The sequence below is a fragment of the Haliaeetus albicilla genome, chromosome 5 (genome assembly GCF_947461875.1).
Source record: "Haliaeetus albicilla chromosome 5, bHalAlb1.1, whole genome shotgun sequence".
NCBI classification, from domain to species: domain Eukaryota; kingdom Metazoa; phylum Chordata; class Aves; order Accipitriformes; family Accipitridae; genus Haliaeetus; species Haliaeetus albicilla.
The window spans coordinates 36,666,738-36,691,558 of NC_091487.1; the positions used below are offsets into that span (position 1 = coordinate 36,666,738).

At 42.8% G+C, this 24,821-nt stretch overlaps 1 protein-coding gene across 1 annotated transcript; it reads left to right on the forward strand.

Moving 5' to 3' along the window:
* Window positions 1-8,025: 8,025 nt before the first annotated feature.
* Window positions 8,026-23,353, forward strand: THBS1 (thrombospondin 1). The gene is made up of 22 exons (XM_069784136.1): window positions 8,026-8,218; window positions 8,387-8,485; window positions 9,210-9,787; window positions 10,342-10,417; window positions 10,666-10,862; window positions 11,042-11,167; window positions 12,698-12,791; window positions 13,125-13,298; window positions 13,683-13,859; window positions 14,179-14,352; window positions 14,539-14,666; window positions 14,787-14,939; window positions 16,039-16,257; window positions 16,832-16,939; window positions 17,327-17,486; window positions 17,884-18,002; window positions 18,270-18,504; window positions 18,869-19,096; window positions 19,263-19,534; window positions 19,964-20,061; window positions 20,172-20,311; window positions 20,998-23,353. The coding sequence occupies exons 2-22, from the start codon at window positions 8,413-8,415 to the stop codon at window positions 21,003-21,005; spliced, it is 3,537 nt and encodes a 1,178-aa protein (XP_069640237.1). The 5' UTR covers window positions 8,026-8,218; window positions 8,387-8,412; the 3' UTR covers window positions 21,006-23,353.
* The last annotated feature ends 1,468 nt before the right edge of the window (window positions 23,354-24,821 follow it).

Below are 24,821 nucleotides of genomic sequence, written 5' to 3' on the forward strand. Positions count from 1 at the left end.
ATTCTTTTCCCTCACATTGCTGCTATCATTCTAGAATACTGTCTACAACACAGAATTTTTACAAAAACAAGTAGTAGTTTGGGTTCCTTTGTACTTGTATGCCATGTTGCATATCTTCTCATTTCATCTAGCTCTCTGTGCTCTGAGATGCCATTTGACAGCCCCAGTTTCTTCTCATATTGACAACCTCATCTATCTACTCTATGTCCTCGGTTTCCTGCTTATTTCATCTGCATGTTGTCTGGGAATAATGAAGCAAACATTAGGGCTGGTTAAGAGTGCTTGCAAATAAATAGCATGGATGGAGCAGATGACTGGCCTTCTAGCAGCTGACTGGTTCATAGAAGCAGCTGACTGACACCTTTACCTGTGTCATTTGGGTTGTCTTTCTGCCAACTTTCTCTGTTCTGTCTTCAGCTGCCAATTTTCATGTGACTTGTTAGAACTTCCTTAAGATTTCTGCTCCTCTGTCAAATTTGTGTTTGACTGTGTTTGAAAACAGGTTTAAAGTTATCAGGTGGGGAGGCAGAGAGCAGTCTGTTACACAGATATAGCCAAACAGACATACAGCATGATCATATATGCCTCATTTCCTTACAAAATTAGGCAAAAAACCCTACCCCTACTAATTCCACTTCATTCAAATCAAAGATAAAGTAAGTAATTTGGATGTCTACGTTCTCAGGTCCTAGCAACTATTTCCACTGCCGTGTTCATTAGACTGCGGTGCTTGCTAACAAAGGGAGGCTATAAAAGAATATGCTAGGCTGTGAATTTAAGGCCAACATATCCCACACTTATTTCCTAGAGGACTTCCCTAATGTTGAGTGAAAGCATCCCTAGGCAGAACTGTTGTTGTAGAGCACAGTGCTTGTGCTTTAGTTCTTTTTTGTAGACCAAGCCTTTAGCCTCAAAAAGGGCCATAAGAAGTTTTCCTCACTAAAGATCAAATTATTTGGTTTCTCTAATTCTACTGCGAGTTGCCAGATTGTCTTATTTCAGATATTCCATGAAGCTTAGTTTCAGTGAATGTGGAGGTGGCTGGATAGTGGGAAGGATTAGTTTTATTTTTTCAAGGGAGAGAGGTAGGTATGTGGTACACGTCACACTTGTCTATCTCCTGGATGACTCTCCAGGACAGCTTACTTCACTCCACATGCTGTGCAACTAGGCAACACTATGGTATCAAACAAGCTGCAAAGACAACTTTCTCAAAATTTCCAAAATTAATGTGACACAGTTTGAGAGATGACTGTAATTGCTACAGGTATTATGCTATATGTGATTTGAATTTAGAAGGTGTGAGTCACAGCAGGCTGCATTTCTAATAAAGCAGTGTAAGAACCTGATCCTGAAGAATTTTACTCATAGCAATAGTCCTTATTTATGTAAGCAAGTCAACGGGGCTAATGATGTATCTAAAAATTACAGGAATGAGAAAGCCTTTGCAGGAGTCAACACTGCTGTTATGACCTCTGGGATAAAGAAAAGGCTAGACACAATCTGAAATTGCAAGAAATGTGCCCATATTTTCTATGCACTTTTCATCCCATGTATGTACATTATGCAGCTTGCAGTTCCGTTAAGTAGCAGACTGCATGGGAGTTTCAACTGGGGCGTGTCAAGGATTCTTAGTCATAAACTTCATAGATCATTTTCTTTGCTCAAAATAATCCCTTGGCAAGACATCTTACTTCCCTGCCCCCAAGGAATTGTTTGTAATAAAAGCCTGCAAATAACTATACCAGGCAATTTTGTTATTCAGTCTCCTTCCTCAACATGAAACAGAATCTCTTCCCGTCTGTGTTCTTCCTAAAGTGTCTACTGTTACTCTGTATGTACACATTGTGCAACAGCTGCTGTGTCAAACTGCTGCAAACGCTTGTGCAGAATAAGGGAATGACTAAATGCCAGTACTTTTTATTTTACAGCTCAACAGTGAAGTTCAGCATTTGCCTTATCTTGTTAATCTAGACCAAGTGTGTAACACAGATAAACTGTAATATAGGATGCTCTATCAGTTTTCATGAAAGTAGAAAAAAACAGGCAGCTACATATGTTGTGATAACATGGAGAGGACTTTGGAAATGACAATACAGGCTTTTCATTTTATATTTCAGTCCCTTCTAGACACTACATTTTAAGAAATTGGCCTTCAAGAAACTCCCAGGCACATCGCTTCCTAGCACAAAGTTAATCTTCCTTCTCAGGAGCACGCTACTGTTTATTCATCGCTTCTCTTAGTTATTTTAAATGCGTATCTGTCAAGTTGTGTAATGACAGCACAGTCCTTTTTTAATATACATGTTATTCACTTTCTCTACCACATGGCTGCCAGCAACACCCAGCTATGTATTGCACAGATCTTTCAATGCCTTTTTCCCTGATGCTTAAAGGATACTATGCAATATTAAGTAATGGCATTATTAAGAGCGCTCTGTTGGACCTCTGAATAATTGATTGCTTCTGCCTAATTAAAAGAAGAAAAGGACAGAGTAAAGGTTTGTATATGATATGGCATTTTGTTCAAATGTGGTTTCATGTTGTGGTAAAATGCGTATGTTCTGTCTTGTGTATCACTGAATCTTGCCCGATTGTGTAATATGAAGTTAATGCTGGAGATGAGAGATGCTCTGTTTGATAGGTGAACATAAACTTAAGTCTCTTTTTTACTTCATCTGTGATTATCTTGAGAGGAATATAAGCTCTGCAGCTGCTTGTTTACAACACACAAAAACACACTGGGACACAGACTGCTAAGGGATGCAAATGAGCAGCTTTCATTCACTTCATGGGATCAAAGATCCCAGTATATAGATGTACAAACATATGTACTTATGCTCACCTCTGCTGAGTAAAACATTTGAAAATGCATGTCCACAAGTATGCTCTGAATGCTAATGAAAACCAAGGAAACTCTACCATGCGCTTGAATTTGAATACATGCTCTAATGATTCACTGACTAGAAATACTTTACTGAGGCAGAGACTAGGTGCCTATATCTAAGGTTACCTTTGATCCACTGCTGACAAAGGAAGTACATGAAAAAGCCTTTTGATAGGGAATACTAGTTTTTTTCATCTTTATTCCTTCATAGACAAAGGAAACCCACTTGAACTTTGAAGTACAGTAAACGTTTTTAGTTTCAGGAATAGAGTGGGGGGATATTTTTTTGCTTCATACTGCAAATTCTAACTTTTTTAAAAAGAAATGGTTTTCCCTTCTAGGGAAAAAAAGGCTTAAAAATTATTTAATTGCTTCACTTTTTATCTGGTACTTCAGTAGTACAAAACTGTATGCAACTTCAGTAAGAAAATCCTATCACTACAGTTAATTCCTTTAAAGCATATTCTTCTCATCAAACTAGAGTACTTTTTGCCAACCCCAAAATCTGACTAACAGTAAACAAATGTGCTGGGCACCCATTATAATTCAGAAGAAATTCAGCTACAAATATCTCTGCTTATTAAGGGGTTAAGGCTGAGCTCAATAAGCTAGCTATCCATTAATCAGACATTGCGATTTCCCACACATTTTTTGATATGGGAACAGGTCTGCATTTGATGCAAGAACTTCAAAGACAAAAAATATCCAATCTAATTTGTGTATGCAGGCAGCTTACAGCTGTGGTTTGCATAGTGAATATGCCTGCAAAGAAAGAACACTGATAAGCAGGGTATCCTTGTCAAGCACATATGCACCAACATATTTTTAAACTGTAATTTATGTAGAGTGACTCTTTCACAGATATGACATAGATGTGCCAAACAATCATGTTCCGGATTCCACCCCAGAAGGGAAGGGTCATGCCCTGCATTCAAATCTGCACCCCTCCAGCAGGTATCTATCTCCTCTGGGAGCTCACCGTTAGCTTCCTTACTGATAGCACAATAAATGCCAACAGAGGATATGCCACAGAAAGTTGTAAATGGTGAGCTCCTTCTCATCTGACTTTAGCCATTAAAGCTAAACTAGTTAGCTGTTTCTTTAGGAAACACCTCTAGGAGGGGATTCATATCATCCTAAAATGAATGAGATCTTCTGAAGACCCTATTTAACAGAGGAAGGACATAAGCAGCAAACGTGGACTGAAAGTCTACCTTTCAGCTAGTAGGCAAAATGAATTCCACCAAAAACAAGCCAAAAGAATTTTGTGCATCATAAAAACTTTTTAGATCTTTGCTAAATTGTAAAATAATAATAATAATAAAAAACAACCCAACTCTCTGTATCTTCAATGCTGTGCCATGAAGTTGATATTTTATATATTTACATGTTTATATTCATATACTTTATACCTTTATAAAAAGGTATATTGTATATTTTTAAAGCTTTCCTTCTATGTGACTGAAACATATCAGATAAACTGGTGTGAATTGTTTTAATACCATGCATTTCAGTAGCATCATTCCAATGTACATTGTCTGTCCTATTACCCCTAAATTACAGTCTCAGCATAGGTTATTAAGATTCCTTTTTCTATTTATGTAACTTCAAATGAAAAAAAAAAAAAGTCTTTTTGTGTGCTAAGGGATAACATTATAAAGAGATTCTAGACAGAAGGTCTTATCCAGAGAAAAGTTCACTTCTATTATAGCACCTCTGTATTTCTTTGTGGTTTGCCCTAGAATCAAACCATACTTGAAACCACACTGATTGAGTCTTTTTTTTTAAATCTGCATATTTTTATCATAGCAGATCTGCTGTTCTTCCTTATACTTTACCATTATGCTTATGGATGTGAAACACTCTGTGATGTGATATGATATGATATGATATGATAGCGCATTCACTTTGCTCTTCAGTTTTCTGCTGAGGAGGAGGATACTGACTGCAAGAAGAGAGCAAAATAATCTCTACTAGTATAAAATGTGAACTATTACAGAGCTCAGACAAGCTGAAGATCCAGCTCTACATTTCCTCAGATTTTTTTCCAACATTGGCACTTCACAAATCAGACTCTTATCAATACTTTGGTACCGCTCCTCACACTGAAAATTAATCTGTTCAAGTCGATAGAGTTTATAAAAACCTCTGACATTTTTCACTGAAGGCTTTATGCAGTAAGTAAAATTATTCTGTGTACAATAACTGCAAAAGTCCAAATTAATTCTGTGTATATCACCAATTAAATGAAGGGTACTGAAAAAGAAATTAATTATTCAAATTCTGAGGGTAGCATGAACATATTAACTAAGTCTGAGCCAATTACTACAATGAAGTGAGATTACATTTACACTCACAGGAGTGAAACCATTATCAATGTTCTCCCAAATACTTACTGTATATCCATTACTTTTTTCCAACTACTTTTTTTTACAGTCTCAAATTAAGCAATACTAAGAAGCTTTGGACTTGTAAATATATTCTGCAATGAATATTCAAAGAAAATATAAAAGGACCCTGAACTCCAGAGAAAGTAAGGAGAAGGATGTGACTCCAGGATTCATGGCAAGAGAGTGAACAATGGCTTAATCACATAAAACATCCATGCACTCCCAAGACCTGGCTACCAGTTTTAACAGAGCTCACATTCTTGAACACATCCAAATGACAACACGTAAATTCCACTAAAAGTGTTTAAACAAGTCAGTCATCTCTTGCCTACTAGAGCAGAGCTAAGTGTCAAATTCCAGCATCAGCTATAAGGGTGTAAATTGGTATTAGCTCCACAGAAGTCAACAAAGCTAGGTTTACACGCTGTGGTAAGAATTTGAACGTAGAAGTGTAGGATGTGCTGAAATTATGGGTCAGATTTTTACCTCAATCATTGTGGCGTACTTCTGGTGTAATCAGATAGTTCAAAGTTGAATTAGTGTTTTAAAGGCATTCTTTAAAATTTAAAGATGGGTCCGAATTACAAAATCTCACGATACCCGTCAAGGAATATTCTGACAAAAGATTACAGATTCATCCGCATACCTTTGGATGAAATAAGAGATATATTTTGGACATTATTTTTCATTTTGAAGGAGACGGTTTCTGGCTGCCGGCCACCATCTCCTCACTTAATGTAAAAACACTTTTGAGCTTCTCTCACTGCCTTTCAAATCTAACCTCAGCTTGACTTACTGCCACACGAAGAAAAGCTTGATCATAACACCCCAGGCTCCAAGACACAAGCTCACATGAGCAGCAGCCCCTTTGACTTCCATGAGGCAATCCATCAGAGAAACTCACTGGCATATACAGGGGCTTAGTAGGCTGACCACTAAGAATTACAACTACCTGTCAGTTAACCCTGTCCAGGTAGGAGCAGTCAGTGCCTCTTTCTTGCTCTCTCTCTCTTGCTGATCTTTTTTTTCCCGGTGGGGCTCTCACCATCATCTCTCTTCTCTCTCGGTTTTTTATCTCGAGACACTTGAGGTTTTTCTTCTATGAATCATTATGCAATAAAGAGGCCTACTTCAGATGGTATACTCTATCTCTTAAGTTAAAAGGGCAGGCAATCATTTTGGCTTTATCCTAATGTACACAATTCTGCAGCTATCTCATTCTTTGGGTCAAGAATTTCCGAAGGCATTTCCTGGGATAATCTGCAGAGCAGTAATGCCTCCTCATACATTAGCCAGTCTGATTGCCTGATGCATTTTACACAGTTCAGTTCAGAGTCCAACTCAGTCACTGCTCAGGGTTGCCAAGCTCACTCCAATTTTCCCTCACCACACATGCAATCGCCTGACGGGATCCTTCTCGTTCACTGACACTCAGCTTTCCACAGAAGCACATGCCAAGCATACAAAGGCCGGGGAATGCAGAGGAATTAACCATTTTTGGAATTCGATTACTTCAGAGCTGTTTCACACACTCAAATCACTTTCGGTCATACAGAGCACATATGACATGATGTAGCGAACCTGCGTTTTTAACCTTTAAAAGCTTTCCTCTTACCTGAAATCCGGACTACGTGAGAAATTCTTGGCTGAAGTAGCGTTAGTCATTTTGTTCATTAAACAAAGCCGCTACGGGAGATTCTCAGCTGCAGTACAGCGTTAGTCATTTCATTCCTTAAGCGAAGTCGTTAACCTGGGGTCATTCCCACGCACTCTTCTCCAGTGGCAAGGAGAAGCGGAGTGGGAAGGAGAAGGCGCCAGGCTCCCCCGTCCCTCCGGCCTGCCTTCCTCCCCCGCCATCGTTGCCCTCGCTGCCCCCACACGGCCTGGCCCGCGTCCTTTCCAAGGGTGGGCAGAAAGAGCGAAGGAGAATTTACGTTCCCCCCGCTTCTGCGGACCCGCTGTCCCGTGTGCTGCGTTTTGCGACCAGTGGGCAGGAAGAGAAGCTCCCCGTTAAGCGAATTAAGTTAACGAAGTGAAGACCGCTTTCCTCGAGTGGCTCAAAACAGCCGGAGGCAGCGGCGCTCAGGCACACCTCTGCCCCACGGCCCAGCCGGGCCGCCGGCGGGCACCTGCGGCGGGCTGCGCCCCCTCAGGCGGCCCTCCTTCAGCGACGGCTGGCTGGCGGGCACCGCCAGGCCAGGACACGCTCAGCCCTCGGCGCGGGGCTGAGGGCAGTGCGAGCGGCCGGGACCCGAGGGGCCGGAGGGCAGCGGCGGGACGGGACGGGACCGGGACGGGGCGCCGGGCGGCCAGCGGGACAGGCGCGCAGCGGCGGGGATCGGGTGCCGGACGCGGTTCACCACAGGTTCGGGGGGACGAGGGCCCCCGACGGCCTCGCCGCGGCTCCCCGCTGCTGGCGGACAAGGCGACGGGGAGCCGGCGGCGTCGCGCCCGGCCGGCCCTGAAGGACGAGAGCCGTACGAGCTCGCGGGGCGCCCCCAAGTGGCGCGGCAGGGCGCGGCGCCTCCCGGCCGCTCCCCCGGCCGGCGGCGGCGGCGGGAGCAGCAGCGGCGGCGGGCCCGTCCCCGCCCCCCCGGCCCCTGTGGAAAGTTGTCTCTGGCCGCGGAGCCACCGGGCTCCCGCCTCCCGCTTCCTGCCCCGCCGCCGCTGATTGGCCCGCCGCGCGCCCAGGAATGCGAGCCACCCTTTAAAGGCGCGCGCGGCGCCCGGCGCCCGCAGAGTCCCGGCAGCGCCGATCCCGCCGCCCGCCGCCTCCTCCTCCTCCTCGCCCGGGACCCGCCGCTCCGCTCGCCCCGACGAGGCGCCGCTGTTCGCCCGCCCTCCCTAGCCGGGACAGTCGAGGGCTGCCCGAGGATACTAGTCGCCGGTCCCCGGAGGTGCGGGAGGCCGGAGCCGCCCGCCCGGATCGCTCTCCCCGGAGGTAAGTGCTGAAGCGGCTCCCGCCGCGCTCGCTGTCCCCTCCGAGGGCGGCGGCAGCGGGGGGCACCTGCCCCGTCCCCGCAGCCTCCCCGCCTCTGGGGAGCCGCTGGGCCGTGGGACCTGGGTGCGACGGCAGCGCGGTGACCTCCTTCCTTGTGCCTGCCCGCAGGCTGGTTCAGAGGCAAGACCTCTGCCATGGGGCCGACGGCGGTTCTCTTCCTCCTCCTCCTCCTCACGCTCGGCGGCTCGGAGGCCAGGCGCACTGCAGGTAAGAGCTGGTCGGCGCTGGTACGCGGAGCCGTCAGGGAGGAGGTGGGAGGGGGGAACCGAAAAACCCGCCACTTCTTGGTGTCTCTGCAGGCAGCTGAAACCGTGCTCGGGAGAGCGATGAACGGAAACTTCTTAACCTGAGCATCAGCTAGTCGGGAACAGGAAACTTTCTCTGGTGTGGGAATCTCTGTAACCTGCAGAGACTCCGGGACTTGAGCGTGTGGCTTGTCCACCTCTGCACTGGGCAGAGGAGAGGGGGAACGTGATGTAGGAACTGCCTGAAGAAGGAATGGGGCAGTAGCTGCTGTCATGGTGCTATAGAGAAGCTGCTATTGGGCTCGTTATCTGCCAGCCAGACTAAGCAAGCTGACTTTGCTGCATCCTAGCATAGGAATACTGCAGTCTGGGCTTCTGCTGTGTGTTTCTCCTCTGCTAGAGTCTAATGAGGTGCCAGAACAGCTGCTACCTCTGTGTGTCAGTCAGCAGGTACCTGGCATTCCTGGGCCGACTGGCTCCTGTACAAGAACGCACACGCACTGCTGAGCAGCAGCTCCGCGTGGGACTGCCGTACTATCAGAGCTACTGTCTGTGCTCTTGCATGAGGTGCTGTACCTGGCACAATATGTGCCACGAGCCACTGTGTTAAGCAACCCTGGGAGATACGTACCTACTCAGCCTCTTCTTGTCCCTTGCTCATGATGCTTGTTCTGATCTCTCTGCAGAGTCTAGGAGCGATGATAACAGTGTCTTCGATCTCTTTGAACTCATCGGCTTCATTCGGAAGGGAGCTGGGCGCCGGGCACCCGGGGTGCACCTGGTGAAGGGACCAGAATCCTCCAGCCCTGCTTACCGCATTGAAGATGCCAGTCGCATCCCTGCTGTCCCTGACTCCAAGTTTCAAGACTTACTAGATGCCATCCATGCTGAGAAGGGCTTCATCCTCCTGGCCACTCTCCGGCAAGCCAAGAAGAGTAGAGGCACACTGCTGTCCGTGGAACAGAAAGATGGCTCTGGTCATGTCTTCAGTCTAGTATCAAATGGCAAGGCAGGCACCCTGGACCTGAGCCTTTCTGGTGATGGCAAGCAGCAATTAGTGTCAGTAGAGGATGCCTTGCTAGCTACAGGACACTGGAAGAATATCACCCTGTTTGTGCAGGAGGACCGGGCTCAGCTGTATGTGGGGTGTGAGAAAATGGAGAATGCTGAACTGGACATCCCCATCCAGAACATCTTCACTAGGGACCTGGCCAGCAGTGCCAGGCTCCGTATTGCCAAAGGGGGAGTCAATGACAACTTCCAGGTAAGACTTCCACTTATGTTTTTGCCTAGTATTTTCAGTTATTGGTCTTGAAGGTGCATTAGCTACTTAACCAGCCTAAATAGCTACAAAGACTTGGCTAATAGGGAGAAAGGGTTCCACCACTGACTAGTTTGTGTACACCTGATATGGATGACCTCTAAATCTACTAAACTTTAACAATGGAGTTTGAAGGGTGAAGCATTAGATTTGCGGGGATAGGACTTGCTGCAGCAATAAGAAAGCACTGAAGCTTCCAAACAGGTAGTTGTAGCTTCGTCGCTCAGCTTCTTATGTGAGATTCAGAAATTTGTGGGGTTTTTTCCTTCCTGCCTGAAGAGTTGCCAGGTCCTTGTGGTCAACGATGAGAATGTTAGGAAGCAGGGCTTGTTATCATTAAGGAGAATAAAGCAACATACTTCACTTTGCCATCTGTCTGTCATGAAATTACTCGTAATGATCTTGCGTCACCTTCAGTGCCTACAGGCTCTCTCCACAGAAGTTGTACTTTCCCTTGCAGTCGCTGCAAGTAGCTGTAATTCTTCCTCTGCCCACAGGGACTGCTGCAGAATGTGCGGTTTGTGTTTGGAACCACTCTGGAAACTATCCTGAGGAACAAAGGCTGCTCCAGCTGTAAGTTTGCAATCTTCTGAATCCAATGACCTATTAAAAATAAGATTCCTCATTACGTTGGAAAGACAAGTTGAAACAGAACTCAGAAGTACGCTGACATGCAAATCCATGTTGCATAAGAAATAAGATTATATTTCTGCAGGCACCCTAATGAACCTGGTGGCAGCTGTTTAGCAGGTGTTACCCTGGAATGATAAATGCACATGGTAAAAAATGCATTTACCTTACGTGTGTTTTTTGTTTGTTAGCCACTAGTGCGATCATTACTTTGGACAACCCCATCAATGGTTCCAGCCCAGCTATCCGCACTAATTATATTGGTCATAAAACAAAGGACATCCAAGCAGTCTGTGGTTTTTCCTGTGATGAGCTAACAAATATGTTTGTGGAACTGCAAGGGCTCCGGTCCATGGTTACAACACTTCAAGACAGAGTTCGCAAAGTGGTGAGTGTTGGTTAAATTCATGGTACCTTTCATTAACTGGCACTTAGTGAATGAATTATAACCTGCCCTTTGAGAGCTTGGATAAACAGTAGTAACTTTATGACTTTTGTGGAGAAGGCTGTTTTCTGTATTAACTTCTAAATACCTTCTCTCTGCTTCACTTCCCTGCCTCCCCCAAGACTGAAGAAAACGAACTCATTGCCAAAGTGGTCCAGATCACTCCTGGAGTATGCATTCATAATGGAATCTTGCACAAAAATAAAGAGGAGTGGACTATTGACAGCTGCACTGAATGTACCTGCCAGGTAAGATTCCTCACATTCATAAATCCTCTGTACATAAATTCATGAGTTGAAATTAACAGCTATTTCTAAACCGACATTTTTGTTAGAAAGCAAATCCTACACAGAACTGGGCATACTACAGTAGCCAGAGAATTATTCAGTTTATTTCATCCTACTAAATCCCTGGTATAAAGGCAGCTTTCATACAGTGTTACAACAGCAGTATTTTAGAAAACTATATGAAATGTCACTCTGATATAGCTGTTGACACACTTCTAGTTCCTTAATTTGGGGAATGCCTGTATTCTTTATGTAAGTCCATGAGTAAACTAAAAGTCAGCATCAACGGAACAAGTTGATAGTACTGTCAGCTTTGCTCCCTGGAATGCTTTAGATCCACCTTCTGTCCTCACTGAACCTCCTGCTGGCTTAGTAGGGAAAGACATTCTAGTACTCAGTAAAGGCTCTTAAACTTACGGGTTTTTTTCTTTAACAAATGCTTCTAGCTGTGTCCTGTTAGCTGTTACAGATTATATGGAACAGCAATCCCTTCCATACTTCAGTTTAGTGGTTTAAACCCCAGGATCACCTTGCAAGATATTTATGCTTGGTGTTCAGCTTCTGCAGAATGTTGTAAAAGTACACCAAAACATAGTTTCAGAGTTTAAAGAAACTCTTTGCTTGCTCCCTTTAACTGTAAGTATACCTTAGCAAAAGCATCTTGGAGTACCAGTCTACCAAAAAGTGGGTTAACTTGCCTGCCACAGTTTAGAAACAAAAGGCTGAGTATTTGTACATGTGCAATCCAAGGCATCTCACCAAGTTCTGCATCTGCTTCAATAGGCCTCTACATCTTTTGTCTTGTAGTCAGCAAATGATACTGACTTCTGCATTTGCCTCTTTCCTACCAACCCTCTTACTCAATGTTGGCTGTAATTGCTTTACTGTAGCCATTTGCTTGGGGAGATTAAAATAGTAATCATGAGAGCATTCTTCTGACCAAGCTGCTACCTTCAAGAAGCAAAACTACAGGCTGCTCTTTAGCTCCCATTGAGATTGGAGGTGGGTGTCCTTACCCTGCCCACTTGGCTTAAAGATCAAAGACCTCTAAGTATAAGTTATAGATTTCATGGTTCTTGAGCAGAGTCCACTAAACTCATTTTATCTTTACCATATAATCAGCTTAAATCCATATTAACTGAAAAGAAAGTTGGCTTCTCATTCTTATTTCATTCCCTTGAAGTCTGACCTTACACTTGAGTATCACGTGATAGTCTGTTACTCTAGCCAGCATCTGGTAGCTAGTCTTGATCAACCTCTGCAAAACCAAAATACTTCTGCTCTTGGCTGAAAAATAATGGGTGAGAATGGGAACGAGATGAAGTTTGACTAAATACCAGTGTGGCATTAGCTCTAAACACAAGGGTCTCTGCTTTAGATGTGCTATTGAGTCCTTTAAGTGCTGCAGAAAAGATCTCTTTATCACTTAACCAGACTCCAGACATTGTTTATATTCAACTTGCTTATTGCAGTTCTCTCAATTCTTTATAGAACTCTGCCACTATATGCCGGAAAGTGTCCTGTCCTCTCATGCCTTGTTCCAATGCCACTGTGCCTGATGGGGAGTGCTGCCCCCGGTGCTGGCGTAAGTACTTAATACCTTCACACTTCTATAGCAGTTGGCTTCATCTAGCTAGACACATGCTGCTTTTAAGTATACTGCAACTGGATATAACCTTGCACCACTGGAGTAAGGTTAGCATGATGCCTCTTTGAGGTTAATCACTTGAGCAATGCATGTGAGCACTGAAACATTTGAGTTCATGGCCTTTATCTTGTACAAGAAAGGAAGATGCATGTGGCTTTTGAGGACAGTTGTGTCCTTTTTTTGTGGAGAGATGGGTGGAAGAAAAGACTATGGAAAAACACATACCTGGAGTCTTACTCAGAGCTGTAACAGAGCTGTATCCCTCTGCAGCTAGCGACTATGCAGATGATGGATGGTCTCCTTGGTCTGAATGGACTTCATGTTCTGTGACCTGTGGGAATGGGATTCAGCAGAGAGGGCGATCCTGTGACAGTCTCAATAACCGCTGTGAAGGGTCTTCTGTACAGACTCGGACTTGCCACCTTCAGGAGTGCGATAAGAGATGTAAGTACTTAATCTACTCACACTGGTAATAAAAGACAGGCTGCTTTTATTGGCTTAATGTTAACAGCAAAGATGCCATGTAGCATTGTCACTGGGATGGAGCATTGGCTTCTAGCTTTAAGGACTTAAATTAATTGGGTAAAGGGAGCGGGTAGTTAATGCAGCAAATAAGCATGTTTGGGCACTGCTCCCAGGACAAAATTTGAGGCCAGATTAGTTATGCAATTTCTCTAGTGACAAAACAACTTGATCTGGGACGGTGCTGAGGCTATCCAATATATATGGAGTCTTTGGTACAGTTCTGGTACTGGCTATGTCCTAGGTGTTGTGCAGCTGAAGTCTGTTCTTCAGAAACCATTAACAAGAGACATCTCCCTCTTCTAGTTAAACAGGATGGTGGCTGGAGTCACTGGTCACCATGGTCATCATGTTCTGTCACTTGTGGCACGGGCATCATCACAAGAATTCGTCTCTGCAACTCTCCAGTACCACAGCTGAATGGCAAACCTTGTGAGGGTGAGGCAAGAGAAAACAAATCCTGCCAGAAAGATCCTTGCCCAAGTAAGTGTGTCCAGATAGTAACTACTGTTCAGTAGCTTTAAAAATGAACTTCCTGTGTAGATTACTAGAACTAGATTATATAGCAATCTTCTCTCTTTAAGTTTAGAGGTGGGCTAGGTAAAACCTCACAGGTTAGTTTCAGATGAAACCAAGCTGTTTAGATGAAAGTAAACTGTTTTCTATGGCTCTTCCATGGAGTCCATTAATTCTGTCACTGATGGCTGAAGTGCTGTCACTATAAAAGTAATTGTCCTTAGTCAGGTAGAAACTAGGTGTACCACTGAATTTAAAGCTATGCATGTCTTCTATCTCCCTTTAGTTAATGGCAACTGGGGACCGTGGTCTCCATGGGATGCTTGCACAGTGACATGTGGAGGAGGACTTCAAAAACGTAGTCGTCTCTGCAATAATCCTGAGCCTCAGTATGGTGGGAAGACTTGCGTAGGTGAAGCTAGAGGGACTCAGGTCTGCAACAAACAGGACTGTCCAATTGGTGAGTATCTGTTTTCCCATAAACATCTGAAGGTTGTGGACAATACTGAAAATACTGATTAAAAAATTTGACATAAGTCTGTAGAACACAAGTGCTAGAGTTTTAAACCAGCTTATCAGCCAAATACAGTATTGCAGAAGCATGGTAAGTGTCCCTCATCTTAACACTTTCTCATTTGTTTCTCAGATGGGTGTCTGTCTAATCCCTGCTTTGCGGGGACTACATGTACCAGCTCCCCTGATGGTTCCTGGAAGTGTGGTGCCTGTCCTGCTGGCTACCATGGTGATGGTGTCCACTGCCAAGACATTGATGAGGTAAGAAGACTAGAGTTTGCTCCTCAAAAAGGGAGTGAAAGAAAATGGGAAGGAAGAATAAAATCCTGGTGTTTTATAATGCTAATTATTGTTCTTCTCTATCTCAAACTTGTCTTTCAGTGCAAAGAGGTTCCTGATGCTTGCTTTGTCTTCAATGGAGTGCACAGGTGTGAGAATACTGAACCTGGGTACAACTGTCTGCCTTGTCCACCACGTTTCACTGGGACACAGCCATTTGGTCGCAGTGTTGAGGATGCCATGGCTAACAAACAGGTATTGTCAACTTGAGAACTGTTCTGGGTTATGAAATCTCACATGTTGTTTTGTAAACAACAGAAAGCAGCTATGCGTTTCAGGGAAGAAGGACTTGGTACATTTAATAAAATGCCATCCTCTGTGAACAGAGAGAAGGATTAAGCAGTTTCTACTGAAGTTCAAAATGACTTTCAAAAATTGGTGTCCTCAGCCATGGAGGGTTCTGATGTTATACATAATTTTAGAGTAATTTAATGAGTATTCACTCATGCCAATGGCATCCTGGCCAGTATCAGAAATAGTGTGGCCAGCAGGAGCAGGGAGGTGATTGTTCCCCTGTACTCAGCACTGGTGAGGCCGCACCTCGAGTACTGTGTTCAGTTTTGGGCCCCTCACTACAGGAAAGATATTGAGGTGCTGGAGCGTGTTCAGAGAAGGGCAACCAAGTTGGTGAGGGGCCTGGAGCACAAGTCTTATGAGGAGCAGCTGAAGGAGCTGGGGCTGTTTAGTATGGTGAAAAGGAGGCTGAGGGGAGACATTATCAGTCTACAACTACCTGAAGGGGGGTTGTAGTGAGGTGGGTGTTGGTCTCTTCTGTCAGGTGGCTGGAGATAGGACAAGAGGAAATGGCCTCAAGTTGCGGCAAGGGAGCTTTAGGTTGGATATTAGGAAAAGCTTCTTTACTGGGAGGGTTGTCAGACATTGGAACAGGCTGCCCAGGAAAGTGGTTGAGTTGCCATCCCTGGAGGTATTCAAAAAGCATGTAGACGAGGTACTCCAGAACATGGTTTAGTGGGCATGGATGATGGTTGGACTCTGTGATCTTGAAGGTCTTTTCCAACCTAAACGATTCTATGATTCTATGAATACGCACCTTGGAGATATTTTAGTGCTTGGTTCTATTTGAAAATAAATAAGGTTTGAACAAAAAAAAGATTAGTGCTAAAACTGCTACTGGAGTTGGAGTGGAAGAAAGTAATGTATAAAGCTTTTTTTTTCTGATTGAAGGATAGCTGATCATAACAAGCATGCATTCTCCATGTTTTATTTGAATCTCTGGGGAAAAATGAGGGATAAAAAGATGTTTCCAGTGGATTTAATTTGTGTTGTCTTCTAGGTCTGCAAGCCACGTAATCCATGCACAGATGGAACACATGACTGCAACAAGAATGCCAAATGCAATTACCTTGGCCACTTCAGTGACCCCATGTATCGCTGTGAATGTAAACCAGGCTATGCTGGCAATGGCATAATCTGTGGAGAAGATACTGACTTGGATGGATGGCCAAATGAGAACCTTGTTTGTGTTGCCAATGCCACTTACCACTGTAAAAAGGTAAGTTTATCCTGTTTTCCCATCTACTGTTATAATAGCCTGCCTGTCTGAGAAATACACAAAATATGTTAGGTGTGAGGTATAAAGTAAGACTCTAGTTAGAGCTATTAAACTATCCTCTCTGCAAATAAAACCGGTAAAATACCCCTCTATGTAAGGATACCATTGTCAAGGTATTGCTAGGAGGCTCTTGTTGGTTTAGATATTCCTGCAATATGGGGGAAAAAATGAAGCCTGACACAATTATAAAAGTTTGTTATGAATCTTCTAGGAAGACTCTAGTTTAGGCTATACCTATATCAGCTTTGCTCTGACAGGTATCTGTCTCCAAGGGAAGAAAAAGAGGGCAAGATTCTCAAAAGCAGCTAAATCCTTGTTTTAAAAGTTATTTGAACTATGGCTTTCTAAGACTTATCCTCACAGTAGCAACTAGCTAAAATAAAGAGAATTACAGTTAAGATAACACCTACCTGACTGAGGTATTATGATTTTGCCTAATGATTAGATTTTATGTGCTAAAATCACTATTGTAGTCATGCCAGGAGTAAACGCATCTGTACTTTCTCCTTTCTAGGATAACTGCCCTAATCTGCCAAACTCAGGGCAGGAAGACTATGATAAGGATGGGATTGGTGATGCCTGTGACAATGATGATGATGATGATAGTATTCCTGATGACCGGGTAAGACAACACAAAAGAACAGCCTTTGAGAATGTAGCTTTCCCATTCCCCTTCCTAAGGCTGGGGTCTAGCTTCTGACCTTAATCTTGAGAGGACCATAGGACATTGCTGGCACTGACAGCTACCCTAGAAACCTTTAGAGATGCATAACTATGGAAACAAACTTTCTGCAGCTGGCTGAGCTTTGGAAGTGAATCTTCATTTTTTTATTCAGCCATTCCTACACTCATGCAAGTGACAGGGTGTTTTGAGATAGAAGCATTGCAGTTTTAACTGTTTCCCTGCCTTTTGTTTCTCCTTTTGTATAGCAGTACAAATATAAGCAGAATCTGGTTAAAGCTTTAATTTGACTCTTTTTAAAGCTTGACTTCTTTCTTGCTCTTGCAGGACAACTGTCCATTCATCTACAACCCACAGCAGTATGACTATGACAGGGATGATGTTGGTGACCGCTGTGATAACTGCCCTTACAATCACAACCCTGATCAAACCGACACTGACAACAATGGAGAAGGAGATGCATGTGCAGTGGATATTGACGGAGATGGTAAGTGGCCTCTAATCACTCCTTTTGATCAATCTGTGATTAGAAAATCATCTAAGGTACCAAATGTACCACTGATTTCCTACCAAAATTTATCCCTGAACACACAAAAGTTCTTCTGGTGGTTTCAGGACATAAAGACTACTGAAGTAAGTCATGGCTAATGGAAATTTGCTTTGAGATATACATATTTTGGCACAGTTAGATTCTAACTCTACTCTTGCAGGCAGTAGGAACAGAAGTGTGTGGCAGAGCTAGTGATGAGTCAAGTTTCAAAGCTTTCAAATGCTGCTCAAAATGCTTTGAAAAATATATCAAGAAGTGTGCAGTGGCTTTATATAGTTCTCTGCAGCATTTAGATGTCTGACTTAACATGAATGCACTCTCCTTAATTTTGCAGGGGTCCTTAATGAAATGGACAACTGCCAATATGTCTACAATGTAGACCAGAGGGATACAGACTTGGATGGTGTTGGAGATCAGTGCGATAACTGTCCACTGGAACACAATCCTGACCAGGTAGGGGATTTGCACTATTTATACAGAAGACTGCTATTCTAAACAAATAGTGTTGTGTACTGTAGAAATTATTTGAACAAGTTACAGCTTAAATTTGACTTGTCACAAATCATTCTTATTAATCTGTCAAATGGTGCCTTTATCAAATAACATGCCCTCACAGTTCAAACAGCTGCTAGGTATTTTCTGAAAAGTAACTCTAGTGACAATCTGTGAGGCTACTGCATGTACTTGTCCCCTAAACATTTCTTTTTTTCCCTTTCTTAGGAAGACACCGATTCTGACCGCATAGGTGATCAGTGTGACAACAACCAGGACATAGATGAAGATGGCCATCAAAATAATCTTGATAACTGCCCCTATGTGCCCAATGCCAATCAAGCTGACCATGACAAGGATGGAAAAGGTGATGCCTGTGACCATGATGATGACAATGATGGTATCCCTGATGACAAAGATAACTGCAGATTGGTTGCCAACCCTGACCAAGCTGATTCTGATGGTAAGATGGCCAATACCACAGTAACACTTTAAGAGTATCTTCCAATAGATTGACGCTATATTTTTTCACACTATTTAAGGTTGGACAAAACTTCCAAGTAACAAAAAGACAGAATGTTTGTACTGCTGTTATAGTGCTCCTCAGGAGTAAGCAGCAGTGTAAAAATGACCATGTATCCAAATTAGGAATAAGTTGCTATCAAACTGGAGGGAAAGGGCATTTAAACAGTAGCTGTTGTGGCTTCTATAGTGTGTTAGCCACCTGGGCAGTTAGAGATCTGCAATTAAGATTTCAACTCCAAGTTGCAAGACTTGGAAGCAAACAGCAATGGTCACATAATGGTGAAATGACTTGTCACCTGCAGGTGATGGACGTGGAGATGCTTGCAAAGATGACTTTGACCAAGACAGCGTGCCAGACATTGACGATATCTGCCCTGAAAATGTGGACATTAGTGAGACTGATTTCCGAAGATTTCAGATGATTCCCCTGGATCCCAAAGGAACATCCCAAAATGATCCAAACTGGGTTGTTCGTCACCAGGGTAAAGAACTGGTTCAGACGGTCAACTGTGACCCTGGCCTTGCAGTTGGTAAGGGGAAAATTTTAACTCTTAGCAGGCATTACACTGTTGTTGTTCATTTGTTTGTTTGTTTTTGGGGGGGTGGGGGGGGGAAGAACTTGAGAAACTATTAAGGAGTTGTTTAAGAACTGCAGAAGAGCAGCGCCTAAAACTTTCTTCTTTAATGCCCCCATAGGTTTTGATGAATTCAATGCTGTGGACTTCAGTGGCACCTTCTTCATCAATACAGAAAGGGATGATGATTATGCAGGCTTTGTATTTGGCTACCAATCTAGCAGTCGTTTCTATGTTGTCATGTGGAAGCAGATCACCCAGTCTTACTGGGACTCCACACCAACCAAAGCTCAAGGCTACTCAGGTCTCTCCATCAAAGTTGTGAATTCCACCACTGGTCCAGGAGAACACCTTCGTAATGCTCTGTGGCACACAGGAAACACTCCTGGCCAGGTAAGAGTGGTGCTTTAATAACCTACTCTTCTGCACTGTAAGGCAGGCTGTTCTTCCAACAAGCTAGACGCAGGGGGTCTGTATGTGCTGATCAGAATGGCATAGCATTCTTGACAAAGACCAATCAATAATCTTGTAATTATCCCCAATCATGCAAAACATTGTAAAAAAATTAACAGGACTGTATGCTGCAGATGGGCTTTCCAGCAGCAGTGAATCAACTGTTTCTGGAATTGTGGAGTAGTTTCCTATTAACATATTTAAAAGTAAATTTAAATGCAGTTGATTTCAAAGGAATCCATTACAGAGCCTAATGACTGACTTTAAGCCTTTACTAGTCATAATGATGATCATCAAGGCACCCTCATGTCAAAATAATGGCTATGTTATCTCAGGCCTTTGGTTAATAAAAAAAATACTCTTTTGTAGGTGAGAACTCTGTGGCATGACCCTCGTCACATAGGCTGGAAAGATTTCACTGCATACAGATGGCGCCTCAGCCATAGACCAAAGACTGGTTACATCAGGTAAGCATCATCCTCTTCTCTTAAGTAATTATCACAAGGAAGGCAGATGACTGTAAAGATGAACCTAACAGCAGCTTGTCATAGATGGCTGACCTATTGCCTCTTTGTAGGGTTGTAATGTATGAAGGGAAGAAAATCATGGCAGACTCAGGACCGATCTATGACAAAACCTATGCTGGTGGTCGGCTAGGATTATTTGTCTTCTCTCAAGAAATGGTGTTCTTCTCGGATCTTAAATATGAATGCAGAGGTAAGGAAGACATTGTATTTAAGAGATCCTATATAAATGAATTGGTTCAAGAAAACTGCTCCCAAGAAAAACAGAAGGGGTCAAGAAATAAGAGCTACAAGGGAAAGATCACCCATGGATCTTTCATGACTTGATCTAAAGTGAGTTCTGCAGGCAGAAACAGGGCATCTTCTGGATGAACTCCTTACAGTAAAAAGTTTAAATGTAAAAAATCTAAGTATATTTCTATCCTGTTATTTCAAAGTATCAGAAATCCATGTTAAGTTCCAGATATGAAATATGTCTTGAATCTCCTTTTAAAATGCTGACTAGAATGAATCAATACAGCTGACAAAGTCCAAGGTGAAAATGCAAAATATTGATTTTAGCAAGCAAGAGTAGTGCCTGACATGTAAAAACCTGATTTGCTTAAAAGCAAGCAAAGTAGGTTGTCCATATATTGCACTCTTGCAGTTCAGTGGAGATAAGTGAATATGACTAGTTCCAGGTGCCCTAGTCATCTTAAATTGTGACTTCATTATGTAATGGTTACATAGACTAGATTCTGAAGTCTAACTCAAGAAAGCACATAAGCACTTTCAGTTTTCTCTAACAATATGTTCTTTACAAATGTCTCTAAGGATTAATGTCTTAGATGTAATCAAGCATAATACACAAATATTTAAATATCTTATTTTTTTTCACAGATCCATAATCACAAGGTTATTGGATCCAGAGACTATTTAAAAATGCTGGTATTGCACCTTCTGAAACGTTTAGCCTTACGAATCCTGGGACCATTATATTATTCCTTCCTTTCTTCTTTCTGCATAAATGTGGACTCAAAACACATGATCTGCCTCAAGAGAATGCTTTTGAGAGAATGAAAGCGAGAATATACTTGGTATCTGACCTCTGCTGAAGTGGAAGGAAACAAATGTGTCTTGCAAATGAGAATTGTCTTCACTGAACAAGCACACTTCTTTCAGTAGGAAAGACATTTGTTTGCTGTTTATCACAGTGCAGTGTCACTGCCTCTAACTGGAGGTCCCATGGAGTAGCATTTTGTAAAAAGAACATCTTTGGATGTGCTGTGGACTACTTAAACTGAAGACCTTTCATTGTGTGGGGAAAAAGGGTTTTTGGGTGGGAGGGTGAACTCCAAGTCTTCTTTTCTTTATAGGGGAGAGGAATTTTTTTTAATGAGGGCTGTGCTACCTTGGTTTACATCCACTTAGCTTGGAGAAATGATCATCATTTTATGTCATATCTTTCAGAGGAACACACAGCCTTTTTACTCTATTTGTGGTGAGCTAGATCAGCTGCTCTATTACACAGGACAAAACAGATATTCTAAAGCTGATTTCCGTGGTGGGAGGGGGAAAGCAGATAACTGGCACACTGGATCACACCAGCTTTGGGAGAACTGGGTTTTACAATTAGATTCTGTTTTTTCCTGATTAGATGCAGATCTTTCTTACCTTTAAATGTTTTCTTTCAGATATGGTGCCAGAAAGCACCACCATCTCAGCTAGCACTGTGCTGTCCTTCAGGAAACCAGCACGTGCTTTACCTTTTATGGTTAAAAAGGCACAAAAATAATAGTAATGAAAACATTCCTTTTCTACATGCCAGAGATGCTTTAAACCCCTCACTTCTTTGGAGGGAAGGGGAAGGGGCCTGTAGATATAAATACTGAAATTGCAAAATATTTATTTTTACCTATCCTTGATGTTATAATGACTGAGATTATTGATTAAAACAACAAGAAATGCGTCAAGACTATCCACCTAATCATTGTTACAAGTCTTCACGACTGTAAGATTGTAAATACAGATTATTTATTAACTCTGTTCTATATTGAAACTAGAGGGGTTTTAGTTGAGGGGAAAAAAAAATCTTGTCTGGAACAGATAGTGGTGATGTATTTGTTACAAAGAGCAGTTTTCCCATAATGGCTTTGAGGCACAGGGAAAAGTGGCAGGGTGAGGAATGGGATGTTTGTTTTTCTCAGTCTGAGCTCAATGTTGGCTTTTCCTTTCTTTGTGCAAGGCAGTTGGTAGCCTGGCAGGCAACTGTTGTGCTAAAACTCAAGTCCCTTTAGCTGGTAGCAGTTCCTGTGCTAGAGATGAGGGAATGCCATTTACCATCTTAGTGGTTATTTAGTGCTGGGAAATGTCTGCAGTGCTTTAGCACTGGTCAGTGGGCCTGACACAAAACTAGAGTACTTGCCCTGAGGAGATGGCAGAGAGGCACAATGACTGCAATCAGTAACCATTCCAACTGGCTATTAGTGCCGCTGCACACTAATTACTGTAATTAGTGATGTGCAGCTACAACAGAAGGAATTCTCCACGGACTAGACAGAATTTCAGGATGCTCCTTGCAAAAGAGGGAGAGGGCTTGGTGTACATTAAAAGACTGTTTTCCCCAACAGAAGGAGCAGCATCCTTATACCTATCATCTTTCCTTGTCTTTTCAAAAAAGAAGAAATGAACACAGTGAAAGTTTTACGTACAAATATTACCTCATTGTTGTGTGACTGAGAAAAAAACCTTTGGATTAAGCAGAGTTCAAATGTCTAACAAACTTTAAAGCTACTGTAGTACTAAAAAGTTAATGCTGTACATAGTCAAAATTTCTCTGCAGAAAATGTATTCCCAGTAAGGAAATGGCATTGGAAAAAAAAATGTCAAATACAATTTCTAATGTTGTGTTATATTTTTTCCTGTCATCTTGTATACCATTGCTTGTATTTTTATAAATTATTTTTCTCATTGCCATTGTAATAGTTAATCACATAATTGTGTAGATACGCTATTTAAATAATTTATCATGAAATGCTACCTGTAGAGTTAGTATTTCTATTTTTATAAAATGTTTGCACACTGAACTGAAGATTTTTTTGCTTCCCTCCTCCCAATGTTTTTGCTAGCATAATTTTCTAAGAACATGCTTTTTTGTAAACATTTTTAACCATTTTCCATTTTAAAGTTGTCTAAGTTGTACAATAAAGCTTGTTACATACAAAGAACAATAAACCAACAAAGACATTTATATTTACACCTTTGTGCTCTAGTTTTATTCATGTTTTGTAATACTTCTGTGGATGACAGATATGTTACGTCAAATTAGGCTTCAAAGCAAGACAGCTCTACACTCTTTACATTAAAACTATGCTGAGGGGATGCACCTGAGCTTTCACCCCAGGTGTAACAGCTCGTCCACCCGAAGGCACTTCAGCAGTTAGGTAGCATGGACAGCTGGCAAATCTGATTCTGAAGGCTTCACTGAAGACTTCTGTAAGTGTAGACACAGCCATGCTGCCCTTGATGCAGCCAGAAGGCAAAACACTCTTTGAGGGATTTCAATCATCCCCAGCCAGGCCTACCCCCTATTTCTTTCTTTCATGTGAAAAGAAGAGCATGATGGCTATCTGCAGGGGCAGATGAATATCTGTTAATATCTCTTCTAGACTGAGACTGCTAGTGTGATCAAAAAGCTGATGTGTGTTGTAGTTTAACCCCAGCTGGCAACTAAGCCCCACACAGCTGCTCACTTACTCCCCCTCGAGATAGGGGAGAGAATGAGAAAAGTGAGAAAACTGTTGGGTTAAGATAAAGACAGTTTAATAGGTAAAGAAAGAGCCATGTATGCAAGCAAAGCAAAACATGGAATTCTTTCACCACTTCCCATGGGCAGGCAGGTGTTCAGCCATCTCCAGGAAAGCAGGGCTCCATCACACATAATGGTTACTTGGGAAGACAAACGGCATCCTTCTGAATGTCCCCCCCTTCCTTCTTCTTCCCCCAGCTTTATATGCTGTGAATGATGTCAGATGGTCTGGAATACCCCTTGGGTCAGTTGGGGTCAGCTGTCCCAGCTGTGTCCCCTCCCAACTTCTTGTGCACCTCCAGCCTACTCACTGGTGGGGTGGGGTGAGGAGCAGAAAAGGCCTTGGCTCTGTGTAAGCACTGCTCAGCAGTAACGAAAACATCCCTGTGTTATCAACACTGGTTCCAGCACAAATCCAAAACATAGCCCCATACCAGCTACTATGAAGAAAATTAACTCTACCTCAGCCAAAACCAGCACAACATGGCACTGTATCAACTGCTGGAACATGCTGCTAAAAATAAGAGCAGTTAAGACTAGTTGCTCGGTCTTTACTTACAGCAGCACTTTGTTTCATGAGCCCTTTAGCAAAGCCAGGTGCTATATTAGGAGTGCTAGATATCCACGAGAAGTATATTTACGGGGTCCTGCAGGTATACAGAATTAATCTTTACATCCCCTTTCCCTGAGGATGAAGAGTCCTGTTCTATGAAGTTCTTTTTCCTATTTTTCTGTCACTAAACTTTTGAGGACAGTCCTCTATATTTTATTTTATCGCACTGAGAACAAGGAGAAAAAAGACAAAGAACTCCTGACCTGTTGCTTCCAAAATATGAGTGGCTGCTGAATTTCTTGTCTGCTTCAATTCTCTGGAGAGAGACGTGGTAGCCTCTTGTGGGAGTGCACTGTCAGTGTA

What these genes read in the sequence shown, in the direction of transcription:
- THBS1 (XM_069784136.1), top strand. Translation starts at nt 8,413, where the DNA reads ATGGGGCCGACGGCGGTTCTCTTCCTCCTCCTCCTCCTCACGCTCGGC. An exon ending in TGGAACACAATCCTGACCAG is followed by an intron (nt 18,003 to 18,269) that starts GTAGGGGATTTG and finishes TCCCTTTCTTAG; the next exon opens with GAAGACACCGATTCTGACCG. An exon ending in CCAAAGACTGGTTACATCAG is followed by an intron (nt 20,062 to 20,171) that starts GTAAGCATCATC and finishes GCCTCTTTGTAG; the next exon opens with GGTTGTAATGTATGAAGGGA.